General features: G+C 48.5%; 1 protein-coding gene across 1 annotated transcript in view; it reads right to left on the bottom strand.

The window, feature by feature from the left end:
- Positions 1-16,325, bottom strand: part of CRISPLD2 (cysteine rich secretory protein LCCL domain containing 2) — a 66,512-nt gene that overhangs the window by 10,106 nt on the left and 40,081 nt on the right. The window contains exons 9-14 of the mRNA XM_067720661.1: positions 15,855-15,921; positions 15,245-15,375; positions 13,077-13,120; positions 10,681-10,753; positions 8,203-8,278; positions 1,713-1,846 (exon numbers count right to left, since the gene is read on the bottom strand). Coding sequence (XP_067576762.1) covers positions 1,713-1,846; positions 8,203-8,278; positions 10,681-10,753; positions 13,077-13,120; positions 15,245-15,375; positions 15,855-15,921 — 525 coding nt within the window. The remainder of the gene's footprint in view (positions 1-1,712; positions 1,847-8,202; positions 8,279-10,680; positions 10,754-13,076; positions 13,121-15,244; positions 15,376-15,854; positions 15,922-16,325) is intronic.

Below are 16,325 nucleotides of genomic sequence, written 5' to 3'. Positions count from 1 at the left end.
ACCAACGCCCCGCGGATACCAAAGGGCCACTATACTTACAATGATGGCGCAATCTGGGCGGGTCCTTTGGGCAGAGAGAACTACAGGTGGCGGGGGAGTTAACAGTGGGGAAGTAGATACTTTGGGGGACCCCCTCTCAGTCCCTAACCCTCCCCAGACACCCACCTGTGTCTCAGCCCTGGGATGGGGGTGGCAGCTGCTGGGGTCTTTTCTCTCTAAGGTGGGGAGAGAAAACAAAGCCCAACCTACCAGCTTCTCACCAAGACGGTTTCTCCTAAACGGGCACAAAGAGCTCAAGGGATTGGGGTCCTGGCATTTCTTTCCAGCCTGGCCAGGAAATTCCACCTAATCAGCTGCTTCATTTCCCTCCCATTAAATCAATGGAATTTCCCTTCATTACGCTTTTCCCAAACAGAAGTTGCAAACTTTGAAGGAGGAAATGCAGAAGCTCTTAACTCTAGCTCAGAACCCTGGGATTCTGCGTCACTTGATTCTGCAGGGTCTTCCCATACCTGGGAAGCACCATCCGGGACCCAAAGCGCCCCAGGAGGCTGGGAGGGTGGGGACAGCCGAGAAGTTCCCTGGAGCCGTGAAAGCCCAGGCTTCAAGGGACCCAACATATTTTATATTCTTGATTTTACATTCCTTTTCTAAAGCGCTCCCTCAAATATAAACTCTTCAGCATTCCCCTCTGCTATGGGCTGAATTGTGGCCCCCCCCCAAGTTTATCTGGGACTTCAAAGAGGTGATTAAATTAAAATGCGGTCATTAGCGTGGGCCCCAATCCAACGTGACTGGTGTCCTGGCAAGAAGAGCTAGGCGGGGTACTTCCCTGGTGGCGCAGTGGTTAAGAATCCGCCTGCCGATGCAGGGGACACAGGTTTGAGCCCCGGTCCGGGAAGATCCCACATGCTGCGGAGCACCTAAGCCTGTGCACCACAACTACAGAGCCTGCGCTCTAGAGCCCACGTGCCACAACTACTAAAGCCCGCGCGCCTAGAGCCCATGCTCCGCAACAAGAGAAGCCACAGCAAGGAAGAGTAGCCCCCGCTCGCCGCAACTAGAGAAAGCCTGCGCACAGCAACGAAGACCCAACGCAGCCATAAATAAATAAATTAATTAATTTTTTTTAAAAAAAGCAGAGCTAGGCAACATTTCCACCAAGGCTCCCAACAGCCCCCTAAAGTGGAGACTATGGTTATACCCATGTCACAGGCGAGGAAACGGAGGCTCCGGCGCCCTGCTCAAGGTCACAAAGCTGGTAAGAAGCAGGGCCTAGGTCTGCCGCACTGCAGACTCAGCTCTTATTTATGTAACGAGATGCAACTACATTCTGATGCAGCTATACATAACCACTGTGTGACTACAATTTGATCCCACTGTTTTGTTGGGGACGTGGGCAGGGGGACGCACACACACATATAGAAAAAGGACCCTCTTTGGGACACACACCAAAAATCTCAGCACCTCTCCCAGGTGACAGGTAACAGATGCTTGTTTTCCTTTGGGCTTATCTGACGCCTCTAAATCGTCTACAAAACATGTGCTGGTCACAGAGAAAAGTTCTTATTGTGAAAAGAAAAAGGAAGAGAAAAGAGAAGGACAGGCTTGTCCTGGGCGTTCTGATATTTTAAAGGGCACTGTCTTTGGCCCTCCTCCAACGCCCCTCACTGGCCTTGGGTGTCGAGGGTCCGAGGACGCAGCCGCCCTACCTTTCAGACTGAACTCCATTCCTGAGAGAGCCCACGTAGATCTTCTTTTTATCCACGGGCATCACGTCCACGTAACCCCCGCTCTTGTTTCTGATGACTCCTGCGTGCACGGCGGTCTTACAGATGCTTGAAGTCTGAAAGCCCAGGAAGAGCTGTGATCAGTGTCAAGGGCAGGTGCTCGGGTGAAGAAGCCCTGCTGGGGTCAACCGTTACTTGGCCTCCTGGCTGGTGGCCAAGGAACCCCTAGGAAGTAACCGCGGCCTAGGAAGTAACCACGGTGGTCTCTCCAGGGAGACCTGGCCTCATCCGTCCATTCATTCATATGTTCATTTTATCAACAAATATTTTCTGAGCACCTACTACGTGCCGGGCACTGTACTGGATATAGGAGGATTCAGCGGGGAACAAAATAAAGACTGTGCCTTCATGGAGTCAAGGGAGACGGACAAACAAGGGACTCAGGCTATGAAGAAAACAAAACCAGATCACGAGCTAAAATGACTGGTGGAGGGAGCTCTTTTAGAACGGTTAACAAGGAAAGACTGCTCTTGACGTGACATTTGAGCTCAGATCAGAGTGACAACACGGGAACCAGCCACAGCCATGGGAATATCTCTGGCCAGAGCGTCCCAGGCAGAGGGAGCAGCTCGTGCAAAGGCCCTGGGGTGGGAATGAACCTGTCATGTCCAAAGTACAGAAGGAGGGACAGGGTGGCTGGAATACAGTGGGTCCAGCAGAATGTGGCAGGAGAGGGGGAGAGGTGAGAAGGGGCCAGTCACGTGGGTGTGTGAGGGCCACAGGGTGGGGTCTGGGTTCATTCCAGGTGCCAAATGAGCCACTGGGTTTCAAGCAAGGGTAGGATGTGTTGTTTTCTAAAGTCATCAAATCATCTAATTCCTGGGTAACAAAATTGTCGAGTTAAACTTTCATTAGGGGCTTAACTTATCCAATAGAAAAATGGCCCTCAGATTGGACTGTCTGAGAGTAACTAATCAACATTTCCCAAAGTTGGGGAAATTCATTCAGGGGTGCGATGGCTGGTGCCCGCTGAAGATGCAGCCTCCTGGGCCTCCCCCTGACCTACTGACTCAGAACCTCCTCAGGTGAGGGCCAGGTGATCCTGACACACACTCAAGGTTAGGAACCAGGTAGGTAGCACCCTCCTGCCTCTTCCGCGGTCACTGCACCTGGCCTGTGCTGGAACCTAACACTGGCCCTGGCAGTGACTCCCCACCCTCACTGCAGCTCAGAGCCACCTGCAGCATCTTTATGTGAAGACGATGCCCAAGTCCCCGCCCTTCCCATCCCTCCCACCCCCAGATTCACTTGCTCCGGGGTGAAGCCCGAGACTGAGTATTTTATTTTATTTTATTTTATTTTATTTTTTTGACTGAGTATTTTAAACACTTGCTGGGTGATTGTCAGGTGCAGCCGGGGCTGCAGACACGAGCAGAGCTAATCCATCTGTGGGGTGAACAGCCTCCTTCATGGTAAGTGGAGCTATCGTCGACTCTGAGCTTATTAAATACCAGCCTGGGCTGCCTTTTGTTTGTCATCTCATTTAATCTTCCAATGACATGGGTGACTACTGTCATTCCCACTTTACAGGCCAGAAAGCACAGGGTCAGCAAGATTAGATGACGTTGCCAACGCCCTGCAGACAGTTCAGGGTTTGGGAGTGATTCCAAATGAGGTCTCGTGGACGGCAAAGTCTGTGCTTCTATGGTCGGCAGAATAAAGGCCCCCAAAATGCCCATCCTCGTCCCTGGAACCTGTGGATGTGTGACCTGACATGGCACAAGGACTTCACATGCAATGGGAGAGGATCCTGGATTGCCCGGGTGGGCCCAGTGGAATCTCAGGGGTCCTTACAAGAGGGAGGTGGGAGGGTCAGAGGCAGAGAGAAGCAGCATGAGAAAGACCCAACAGCCTTTCAGACTGTCAGCTCCTGCCACGTCCCTTCCAAATCCAGGTCATTCCAGACAAGTTACTGGTTTTGCAGAAGAAGGAAAAAATGCTCACAGCAGAAGGCCCCGCCCTGCCTGCTCCCTGGGAAGTTAATACTGCTGTTAAAAGGTGGAGAGGCTCAGAGTTGAAAGGCACCCTCATGCTAAAGACAGGAGAACTGGATTTCTCGGTTTCCACCACTAATCGACTTGAGTAACTGAAGGCCAGTTCTTCTAACCCCGCACAAACATGTCTTGTCGTCAGTAAATAAATTAAATGGATGAGGGCAGGGTTCCTTAGCCTGAAGTGGGCTCTGGGGTGGGGGTGGGGCAGCCTGTGAGGCCCTGAGGCTACGGGCATAACTCTGTGGACCTACAGGGTCAGCAAGAACTTTCGAGGTTTTAGCACCGAGCCCAGGAAACCCCGCATCTCAGGCAAACTGGGATGGTTGGTCAACCCCGTCGGCACAAGGAAGCCCTTTTATCCCCCTGGAGGAAGGATCCACAGCTTTTCAGTTCTCAGAAGGGTGTGTGCCCCCAGAAGATTAAGAAGCAATAGATCTGCTGCCATCTAAAAGAGAGGCCGGGAGACCTTGGAAATGAAATGATCATTGTAGAATCCTTCGAAGTTCGCTGTGAGCGGGGCTGAGCTGTGGAAGCGAGCGTGGGTGGGGCTTCTCACCGGCAGGCAGAGCTGGGGTTTTTTTCTGTCTCCCTCAGTATTGCTCACCCTCTGAGTTACCAGCCCCAGGGCCTGCCTGGGGAGGCACATCCTCTGATGGTAGCTGCCAGGAGGTGGGCGCTTTGGTGTTGCGGCCTCTGTGACAGTCCTTTGCCCCGTCCCCGGAGGATTTCTGGGCAGCAGAGGCACAGAAGTTTCCCACAATAACATCCAGCCGTGGGAATGGAAACCACACACGCACAGCCTGATCCTTCCTGCACGGGCCCAGCGATCACTGCACGCGTCTTCCACCGCTGATGCTGGACAAACCCTTTCCTCCCCTTGCCCCCTACCTCTTCCCACCCCTCTCCTCTCCCTGCTTCTTCCCCAGAGGTACAAGTTATCTGCTTTCTCTCCTCAGGACCCAAGGCAACACCAATATCTGAATATTTATTAACAACCACTATCAACAAAGATCTGGTCTCAGCAACACTGTCCCCACCACTTGTTGGCTGTGTGGTCTTGGATGACCTATTTTAACCCCCGGAGCCTCTATTTTCTTAGTATAAAGTGAGGATCAGCGCCTTCCCTGGTGGCGCAGTGGTTAAGAATCCGCCTGCCAGTGCAGGGGACATGGGTTCGAGCCCTGGTCCGGGAAGATCCCACATGCCGCGGAGCAACTAAGCCCGCACGCCTAGAGCCCGCGCTCCGCCATAAGGGAAGCCACCGCAGTGAGAAGCCCGCGCACCGCAACGAAGAGTAGCCCCCACTCGCCACATCTAGAGAAAAAGCCCGCGTGCAGCAACGAAGACCCAACGCAGCCAAAAATAAAATTAATTAATTAATTAATAATTAAGCGAGGATCATATTGGTCACCCTTTTGAGCATTTACCAGGGTGGGCCCAGTTCTGGGTGTTTCACATGATTGATATGGTAATCTCCCACTAACCTGCAAGGTAGGTATTTAGTATTATTATTATCATTATTCCCTCTTAACAGGGGTTAAATGACTTGCCCCCAATCACTGGGCTAGCAAACAGCAGAGCTGCGACTGCTACCCAGACCAGCAAGCCACATACTGCTCTACAGGCGTCAGTAAGAACCTAAGAGGGACTATCGAGACGATTAAGTAAGACCAAGGGCTAAATGCAGGCTTGCACACAGTAAGTGCTCGATAGATGTTCGTTAATAAGACAAGTATCACCATAATCATCACTCTCACCACCACCGTTATCGAAAATTCTCAAGGGACTGTCCTCTCTAACCCAGTGGTCCTCAACGTGTAGTCCCAGACCAGCAACATCCGTGTCACCTGGAACTCGTTGGAAATGCAGATTCTCCGGCTCTACCTCAGACCCCGTGAGCCGGAAACACGTGGGGTGGGACCCGGAACCGTTTGAACAGCCCTCTGGGGGATTCTGATGTATGCGCGAGTGTGAGAGTTTATCCAGCCACCGAGGGAGAGAGGACAGATAAGAAAACTCAGGTTCAGAGCAGGGAAGAAGGCTGGTCCACCATCCCACGACTGGTGAATGGCACAGCTGGGGTTTCAGTCTGCATCTTCCGACCCAGACTTCATTCGTAGGCTATACCCTGCTGCTTCTCCCGCCTGCAGCTCACCACAAAGCACGGGCTCTGCCAGCCAATGCACTCCGGGGGAGCAGGCAGGAACTGCAGGCACTGTTAGGCCCTTCGAAGGTCTGGAGACAACGCTCCCAAAATAAATCTCTCAGCGAAACAGACATTTTCCAAAAGGCATCATCATTTCCCAGAATACAGAGTGACCTAGAAACCAAGGCCAGAAAAGAACCTCTGATATGGAGATAGCTTTCTCTTTCTCCCTTTCTTGCTTCCTTCTTTTAGTCTCGGAAGAGCTGTTTAAGCACTGACTACTGGAGTATTTTTGCTGATTTATTGTTTCAACAAACATGAATAGAACAATTATTGGGTGCCAAGCCCTGTCATGAGCACAGTGCTTCCAAAAGCTCAAAACCCTAGTGAAGAAGAGACTGTATACAGGATTTCACCAACAGGCCTGTTCACACCTGTGCATTTGTGAGTGTGGGTGCATTCAAACAAGGCAGAACAGGGTAGGGAAAGAACAGACCCTAAGGCAAGATACACCCTCATTTGCATCTCGCCTTTGCCATGTACTAGCTGTGTGATTTGGGGCAGGTTATTCTGAGCCTCACTTTCCTTGTCTGTAAGATGGGGATAACAATACCTAGAGATGGTGTTTTTTAAGAGCCTAAAATACAGTAAAAAGTAGCCTTGTAATATTACTAAATTTTCATCAAGTTCTTGTATTTCTAAATATTTTTTCTTTTTCTTCTTTTTTTCTTTATACGTTTAGCTGCTACACTGTTGGGAGCATACAGATTTGATTTTCACATCTTCATGAATTGTACCTTTCGTGCCACTGCATAACGAACTGTCTTGTCCCATTCAGTATGTTTAACTTTCAATTCCACTTCCTCCGACAGCAATATTGCCACTCCTGCTTTATCTATGTGTTTCTTTGTATTTGGCTGGAATCGTTTTGCTCATCCCTTTACACTTCAAGCACTTGAAAATCGAAGACGCTGTCTTTCAGTAGCAGATTTGGGTTCAAACATTTACTATAACAATGGATATACATTATTTTACTCCTTCATTAAACTTTTAGAACTCAAGTTTGAATTAGCAGCTTTCAAGGAGAAAAAAAAGACTCATTTAATCGGGAAAGAAAAAAAGATGGGGGTGGGGGGCAGGTAGCCACGAAGGTTGCTTTGACTTGGCAGAACTCAATGACCTCCCATTTACAGGACTCCAGCATAAATGAAGGCAGATGGGGGCGAAGGGGATGGTCGTGGGTGAGGGAGAACGGTAAAAATGAAGGCTGAGTAAAAATGTCAGCTGGGGATGAGCGATGCTGATCTCATCATGGACTTTTAAACCTAGAAGATTTCCTGGACTAGAAAATCCCAGCTCTGGCTCATTCTACGGAGAGATAAACAACTTGGCAAGAAGATCAAATAGTCTGTTGGGCAGAACTGTGACCACAGTCACATCTTCTGGATCACCATGTCCCTAAAGCCTGGACCACCGGAGGGAGCAGACTACTTTTTGAAGGCCTCACTTCAGAAAAATCAGCCTAGGCAAACTAAATTATTATATATGGGACGGATCGACAACCAGGTCCCACGGTGTAGCACAGGGAACTATATTCAATATCCTGTGAGAAACCATAATGGAAAAGAATAGGAAACTATATATGCATAACTGAGTCACTCTGCTATACGGGAGAAATGAACATAACACTGTAAATCAACTATACTTCAATAAAATTTTTGAAAAAGGAAAAGAAAAAGAAAAATCAGGCTAAAGCTTCCTTGCTAAAGTTAGGAGGGAAGAATGGAAGAACAGACTCCAATATAATAAGAGTGGTTATTAACAAGTAGTAAATTGGAGGTAGCTTGTATTTTCTCCCATGTGCTTTTAGCTCCGCGTGTACACAGCCACAAAGAAATGCAGTGAGTACAGTGGATGAACAGCTTATAAATGCAGCAGGAGAGCCAGAAGGGTGATTAGATATCTGGGGGAATGAAGTGTGTGATGCATGGGAGCCTTCATATGAAAAAAGCACGTCAGTAGAGAAGCAGAATTCAGTTCACCAAACACTGAAGCCCTCTGTGTAAGAGGAGGTACACCTGTGTCCGTATTCATGAGCACACATTGGTGGAAGTTCAAATATTTCTGTAAATGGAGAAACTAGGGCAATGGTAGCAAAAATGAGTGATCTAAAATTAGCTAGAGGCACAGGAATGGGATCTCAAGTTTCTGGTGTCCAGACCTTGGAATGTGGTTTCTGTGGGGTGGCAGTTGAAAAGGCCAAAATACTCACGTCTGCATAGATGTTGGTTCCAAGCACGGGAGCCCAGTAGGATGGCTCATCTTTGCAGTGCGCCGGACAATGTACTCTGGAAAACAAGCAGCATTTAGGTGATGGTTAGAATCAGCAGAAAACAAAATTTCTTGAGAAAAGCAGCTGGCCCTCTTTATTTGAACATCAAGATTTAAGCACTTGGGTGAAAGGCAACTACCACACGGTTTACTCTTTAAGAAAAAGATATGCCTCTCCTACCCTAGCAGTGATAAAGATATTCTTCCTTAAAAGTGCATATAGAATTTTAAAACCCCGTATGGGGAGGCATAAATTGGGAGACTGGAATTGACATATATACACTGCTATATATAAAATAGATAACTAATAAGGATCTACTGTATAGCACAGGGAACTCTACTCAATACTCTGTGACGGCCTAGATGGAACAGAATCTAAAAAAGAGTGGAGATAGATGTATGTATAATTGATTCACTTAGCTGTACACCTGAAACTAACACAACACTGTAAATCAACTATACTCCAATAAAATTTTTTTTAATAAATAAATAAAATTTTTAAAAGCTGTAACTAAAATGAAAGGAATGAAAGGTTTTTGGGTCATTTGCTGGTTGATCAGTTGATTAAAGTTGCTGGTTTACTCAGTGTGCCTTAGTAATGCATGCTTTCTGTTTCCTTTTTCTGACCAGTCACTTATTAATAAAATGGAATATCTTTATGGGGAAAAAAACTCCATACAACAAGACATGTACAAACAGCAAGGTGAAAGGAAATAAAAATCTAAGAGAGGCGAGTATGGGATTGTAAGGGGTTGTGCCTCCCATTCTTGGATGTTGGCTGGTTCACACTGTGGCTACATTATGGAGATTGCAATCAATAGATTTTCGGAAACGCCGCTTCCCTGTGCAGGGGAGGAAAGGGTGGAGGCCTTCACCTCCGTGAGTCACAGAATATTCCAGGCAGGGGGCACTGATAACCCGGGGCAGGAAGGGTTGGCTCACCGCTGCGTCAGTCAGCACATCCCTGCCATAGGGGATGAGGAGAGTGCCTCAAACTGCAATCTCTCACACCAGGAAAGAACATGAGCTTTACTTAAACAAAGGTCTTTTGTCTTTAACCGGAACAGGTGCACCATGGGCTGGAGCCCAGGGACCAAGGAACCAAAACGACATCTGGAAGCCCTCTGGCTTGTGAGCAGCAAAGGGGAGGATTCAGGAACCCCATCTGGTCCCCTCACTGGCCCCCTCCCGGGGCTCTTCCCTGCTCACACCTCGGGGTTCCCCACCTGTGAGATTTTTGTTTTGTTTCTGTTTTGGCCGTGCCGCACAGCTTGTGGAATCTCAGAGCTACATGACCCAGCTCCTGACAGGATCTAACAGGCGCTTTGGGGATACCCCTTCTCTGGTTCTGATGCAGCATCCTCCCAAAACTCAGCCGATTAAGGTTTGGGCAGATGCATGTGAAACCCACTCCTTAGACAAACACATTGCGGTACATCCACAGAGTGCAACGCCCACCACTCGGCAACATGAAAGGATAAAACAAATCACCGATTCCCTCCACAACACGGATGAATCGCAAAGCACTGTGCAGAGTGGAAGAAGGCAGATACCCAAGGCTCCGTGCTGTGACGGCTCCACGTATATGAGATTCCAGAAAAGGCACGATTACAGGGACAGAAAGGAGGTCAGTGGTTGGCAGGGATGTGGGTGGGAGCTGGAGGGAGGGGTGCGGACAGCAAGAGAGCGTGCTGGGGTGATGAAAATGTTCTCTGCCTGGATGGTGGTGTACATATGTCAAACCACATCGAACTGTATACTTTTAACAGGTGGATTCTGTTGTGTGTAAATTACACCTCCAAAAAGCTGAGTTTTAACGAGCTAGTTCTAAAGTGACCCACAGAAAGCGTAACAGATCAAGTACAAGAACCAAGGAGCTGATTCCAAGGGGACCAGTGACACCCAGCTTCCAGAGCTCTCGACGGATCTAAGAGGCCAAGAATGACAGGTCCCAAGGTCTGTCTGGGGGCTTGGGAAGAGCCTGGTGGCAAATGAAGTCAAATACTCTCTCCTTCAAGTGGAGGTGACATCGAGAAGGGCAAAGTTAAGTTCAAAGTTAAGTTCTTTTCAGTTAAGTTCCCAGAGCGGGGCCCTGGGGCCTGGCTACACACGGGGCTCACCCAGGACCTTCTCAAGATGTGGATGTCCTGCTGGGCCACGCCCGGAGATTGGGACTTGTTCTTTTAATGCCTCTCAGGCAATTCCAATGTGCAGCCAGGGCTGAGAACGAGGGGTCTCAGGGAGAGGCCAAGTGGGTCCTTGACCCGGAGCACAAAGCGACTGACTTCCTGGGTGGACACACACCAGGGCCACGTCTAGAACTCAGCTGTGCGTGGCTCCGGGCAGTGACCCGCCACCCAACCTGGCCCTCCTTCTCTCGGCCCCCATGTTTGCCAATCCAGATGCCAGGGAGCCTTACCTTGGGCAGTGGGTCCCCGGCTTCTCATATGGGCAGAGCTGGGCCACGGTGGTGTAGCAGTCCAGGTCCTGCACTGTGAATAGGAACACGGAGGGGAAGGGTCACGTCACGGGCAAGCCTGGGCCTCAGGCTACTGGCCTGTGAAACAGGCTGCTGGACAACGGGTCCTAGGGGTTCCTTGGGCCCCCGAACCGGGATGAGAGCTGGGATGAGGCCCCAATGCTCCTGGCACCTCCCCCAGGGGCACTCTAGGGATGAGATAAAACCCAAGGCCCAAGCGTTTCTACAGGTCGAAGGTGTCATCACCCTAAACAGTTGCTCTGTGGGGCGAGCAAACTTTTCATTTGCATCGTGCTTTTCCACCTTGAAGCCTCTGCCTCTACTTCATCCTGCTGGAGCCTCACGGCGGGTATTATACTAATTATACAGATGGGGAAACTGAGGTCCAGAAAAGCTAAGAGACCTCCTGGGGCTGCACAGGACATGGTTGAGGGTCCACGTTTCCGATTCCCAGCCTAGAGCTCTTTGCTCACACCCTTCCCAAGGGGCAGGTGACTCTTTCCTTCAAGGTCACATGTTGTGTTTTAACAACAGATGTAAGAAAGTGGTTCTAATACTGGCCACCTGTAGTCTCTGACAGCCCGTCCTTGTCCAGTCCAGGGCTCGGCAAACTCTTCCTTAAAGAGCGAGAGGGTAAATATTTCCAGCTCTGTGGGCCCTATGCCATCGTAGCAGGAACCAGCCACAGACAATGTGGAAAGGAATGGGTGCGGCCAGGTGCCACTAAAACTGTATTTACAAAACAGTCAGCAGACAGGATTGGCCTTGAGGGCTGTAGTCTGCCCACTCTTGGTCCAGCCGATCACTTGGACGGGCCAGGGGTCTACGCAGCAATCCAGCAAGGGGACTGGTTCACTACACCAAGGGTCTGCTATACAGTGGGATGCTGGGGAAATCATTAAAATGAGGTTTAGAAGTCCACTTAAACGTATAGAAGACTATTCTTGATATATTATTATTTGAAAAACAAAATCAAAATATCAGTTTACCAATTCCATTTCAATTTTTAAAAACATATCAATGCATACGTTACCAATGTATATACTCTTAATGCAGAGGGAAAAGAAACACTACAGCTATCCACCAAAATGTTCAGAGCAGTTATCTCTGAATGGTGGAATTTAGGTCTTTTTTCCAACAATTCTCTGTATTTTTAAATTATCTGGAATAAACAGGCATTACTTTTGTAATAGGGGGAAAAGCTGCTATATGCTTTTTTTGTTTGTTTTTTCTTTTTCTTTTTTTTTGCGGTACGCAGGCCTCTCACTGTTGTGGCCTCTCCCATTGCAGAGCCCAGGCTCTGGACGCGCAGGCTCAACGGCCATGGCTCACGGGCCCAGCCGCTCCGCGGCATGTGGGATCTTCCTGGACCGGGGCACGAACCCGTGTCCCCTGCATCGGCAGGCGGACTCTCAACCACTGCGCCACCAGGGAAGCCCCTGCTATATGTTTTTATAAAGATATCTAACCAGATATTCTTGTATCCAGGGCAAATGACAAGAATTGGTTTCCCAAAAGAAGAAAGGGTCAGTGGGCAAGAATCAAGGACAGGGCCCAGGGGAGGGTGCTGGGTGGGGCACCCTGGCATCCCCACCTGCCTGAGACTATTCCAGTCAAGTGCCCGGTCTGGGCAACCATAAACCAGACCCCAATTCTGGTTACAGTGTGCTCTCCCGTGGATGCATGCCACCCTGCCAAATGAACATCCTGGAGGCCATACAAAAATCTGGGCCAGAGACAGCAAGTATGGGCCACGGACTTCCCCACGTTTCCCTATCTTGTCCATGGCAGACATTACTAATCTATCAAGCTCCGTGCTCTGCTGAGCCCAGAATGAGGCCTCAGAATCCTTCTCAAAACGACGCTCCAGGTAGCCACTATCGCTCACTAGAAATTGACACTCCCTATGCAACCTATTAGCTACTCTAGACCCAGGCATTAGTACCTCTGTGACAGTCAGCTGGGAACCCATGCCTGTGTTTCAGGTTAGCTATCTAGGTCCATGGCCAAGTTCAGATTTTTTTTTTTTTCACCGTGCCCCACGGTTTGCGGGATCTTAATTCCCAAACCAGAGACTGAACCTGGGCCACAGCAGTGAAAGCGCCAAGTGCTAACCACTGGACTGCCGGGCAACTCCCCCTAAGTCATGATATTTAAAAAAATTAGTTAAAGGATCGACCTCCTCAGGAACCTCTTAAACATGTTTACAGTGCTGAGAAGAGCAACATCAGCAGACACGGTAAACATTAAATCAATAACTAAGAGGAATGCAGTTCCAGGGAGACCCAAGATAACCTGCGTATTGCGGTCATATGAGAAAAGACTGGCCCGCTTACCTTTTACCTTTGACACCGTGAAGGAGCTGGAGGCCTTGTATTTGCTGTAAAAGGAATCATTGGGTAAATGCAAACAGAAACGCGTCTGAAAGTACACGCTTCTTCCTGCACTTATTTTATTTACGGCCTCAACTTCACATTTTTCTACTTGTTTCCCATCAGCCTGAAAGCCCTTGGGACACTCTAGAGCAGGATCTAGAATGAGAAGGTTCTAGAGCAGGGCTCGTTAATCTTCTTGGTGCCAAGGGTCCCTCTAGCAGCCTGGTACAGCCTACGGACACCTTCTCAGAACGATGGTTTTAAAATGCAATGATAAATTGAAAAGAGTAGAAGGAAATCAGGTATTAATATCATCATCGAAGTATTAAGACAAATGTGTGTCAGCGTCATAGCTCTGCATCTTTATCAACGTATTGAAAACAGAACCTAGCGGCAGGTCTTCTAACTGCTGTCATTTGGGGATCATGACAGCAGAGACTGTTTCAAGGTGTCTCCATCATGTGGATGCCTACCCGTGAGAAAGTCGCTGGCCCTACGAGTGCTACTCAGATTGGGGGCTGACACCCGTCAGGGAAGAAAATACCACATTTCAATGAGAGGTGAGTGAAACTGAAGTTTTAATTTGCTTTGCATTCACACACTCCCCGACTCTAATTCTAAGACGTGAAGAACCCCACTCTAGATGTAAAGTTGGCCATTGGAAGGGACCAGAAATGGATTCAGGACAAGGGTCCCAGGCAATGCAGGACCTGAACCCTCGGTCAAGCCCACAGCTCCACCGGTGGTGGGGCGGAGCTTCATCAAGGCTGGGGTTGAGGTCACGCAACCGATATCTCCATGAATATTTTCTTTGCTTTCGTTTAAACTTCCTTGCTCTTTTTTTGTTTACATAAAATCCCCAGCTAAGACAGAAGAAGGAATATTGCAACACCGCCGGAAGAACCAGGCCTCTCCAAACAGAATGACTCACGTAGTTTTTGAAATGTTCTGAGTGGCCTCACTATTTGGAAGGGACACGGACGTGCCACCTTGTAACTATCACAGGAGCGTCTGCTGGGTGCCTTCCTGCTGCAGACCCTGGGATGGGCACTGACACGGGGGTCCCTGACATGCTGCCTCGTGGTGGGTTAGCTGGGTGTCAGCCCCGGGTCCTCCCGTGGGCCTCATTTATAAATGAGAGTACTGCCACCCCGATGGTATGAAGAAGCCAGCCCAGGTCATGCAAAGGGAGAAGTCAGAGCCGGGTCTGTTTGACCCTAGAGCCCCCAGTGGGTCCCACCAGCTCCTGGTCACCTTATGCCTCAGATGCCATGGACAGATCAAGACATGATCTCCCGCAGTTCTTCACGGTCCCCCCAACCCCATCAACCCCCAAAAGTCAGAATGGCGAAGATGGTCTGCCCCGTCAGCCATCCACATACCTTACATGAAAAACACCTTGCAAAAACAAGTAAGTATATTTTTAAAATGAAAGCTTCGTTCTCAGGGGGAAAAAAAGTGCCAATCAAGAATTAGCCAACGGGGTGGGATACAGAGGGTGGGAGGGAGGCTCAAGAGGGAGGGGATATGGCGATATATGTATATGTATAGCTGATTCACTTTGTTATACAGCAGAAACTAATACACCATTGTGAAGCAATTATACTCCAATAAAGATGCTAAAAAAAAAAGAATTAGCCTACAAACTCAAAGATACCATCAGTCATTACTGATGTGTCTGAAGAGTTCTCAGGGACAAGGAAGGGAGAAAAAGCAGGATTCAGAACTCAGATTGCAAGGCTATGCTTTTGAAGGTCATGTACGTAGATTATCTCTGGGAAGTGGGAATGAAGAAATTAGTATTTCTTTATTTCCGTTTTTCTGTATCTTCATGGCTATGTGTACATTTCATAATTAAGAGCAGTGTTCATTTTAAATACACAATAAACTTTCCTAAAACCTACAAAAACAAACAAGAAACAAAACTCAACCACATTAAACACACACACCGAAACCCACTGGGATTAAATAGGCTGAACGGCCAATAGAGGCGATTTCTGAGTTATGGGATTAAGGTCATCTTCAGTGTTTTCCTCCTTCTTTATATTGTTCAGTACTTTACAAAGTTTCAACAGTGCTCTCATAAGCAGAAAAGGAGTCTTCGGGAACCCTGATCACCGCATAGTTACCTCAAAGACTGCACGCCGTTTCTCTCAGACTTGACGAAAAAGGGGACCTTCCCATTCCTGGTGACGTCCACCAAGCCTCCCTTGTCGTCCAGGACCCCGTAGTGAATGGCGGCCCGGCAGATGCTGGACGCCTGCGGGGGACAGGTCAGACTGTAAGTAAATCTGAATTCATCTTTGTCTGCGATCATTTCCCCAAACATCCAAGATGTTTGTCCTCAACCCACAAAAAGTCGGGCCAAGGCTCACCCCACTTCTCACTCTGGCTGCACTCTATAACACGTCTTTGTTCCAGGGGATGCCTATCTCTAAGAACTCATCTGAGTTGCTTTACAAACTAAGAACAGGGACAAACAGCCCTTTCTCCCCATCCAGTGGAGCATTTAACTCTCGGCCTACAATGGAGACTGGTCTGCTCGAGGGTCATCCCCAGTTCCCAAAAGTGGCTTCACAAGTTTGTGACCCCAGAAACACACACAGATCAGCTCTACAAAAAGGGGGGCTTGACTAAGGAGCGGAAAGAAAATCTGTTCACCTGAAAACCAGCCACCTGCTTTTAAAACAGAGACAGGAGTCCACACAAGCCATTTAAAGAAACGCTGGCCATACTTACGCTTTCATAAAAGAGAGTCCCAAAGATCTTTGCCCTGTGGTGCAGGCAGCCTGCTGGGCACTGGTACCTGATGGAGAAGAAAGAAGATGATTTTCAGAGGTAAACATGTTCATGAAACCTCATCGTGAATTTATTGGGGTTTCCCTTCTATATCATTACATATAGAAAAGCGTCAGTGATATAGCATGCATTGTTTTGGAGCAACTCCCAATTCACCCAGGCTGAAGTTTCTAGCCACACAGACACAATTAGATTCAACTTGACCTCCTTAAAGACTATTTTCATGTGCTTCAGGTTCAAATTGAATAGATGGACAATTCTATGAACAGATAGACAATTCACAGAATAAAGACAAGTGGCTTCAAAGGCACGAAAAAAAAAAAATCCTCAGATATCAGTCACCAAAGATGTGCAGACTGAAAGGAGTTGGCATTTTCCAGGCATCAAGGGTTTTTTAATAGAATAAAACTA

Source organism: Pseudorca crassidens, chromosome 20 (genome assembly GCF_039906515.1).
Source record: "Pseudorca crassidens isolate mPseCra1 chromosome 20, mPseCra1.hap1, whole genome shotgun sequence".
Classification (NCBI taxonomy): domain Eukaryota; kingdom Metazoa; phylum Chordata; class Mammalia; order Artiodactyla; family Delphinidae; genus Pseudorca; species Pseudorca crassidens.
The sequence above is the reverse complement of the archived record's forward strand: the minus strand, read 5'-3'. Positions and strand labels throughout refer to the sequence as shown.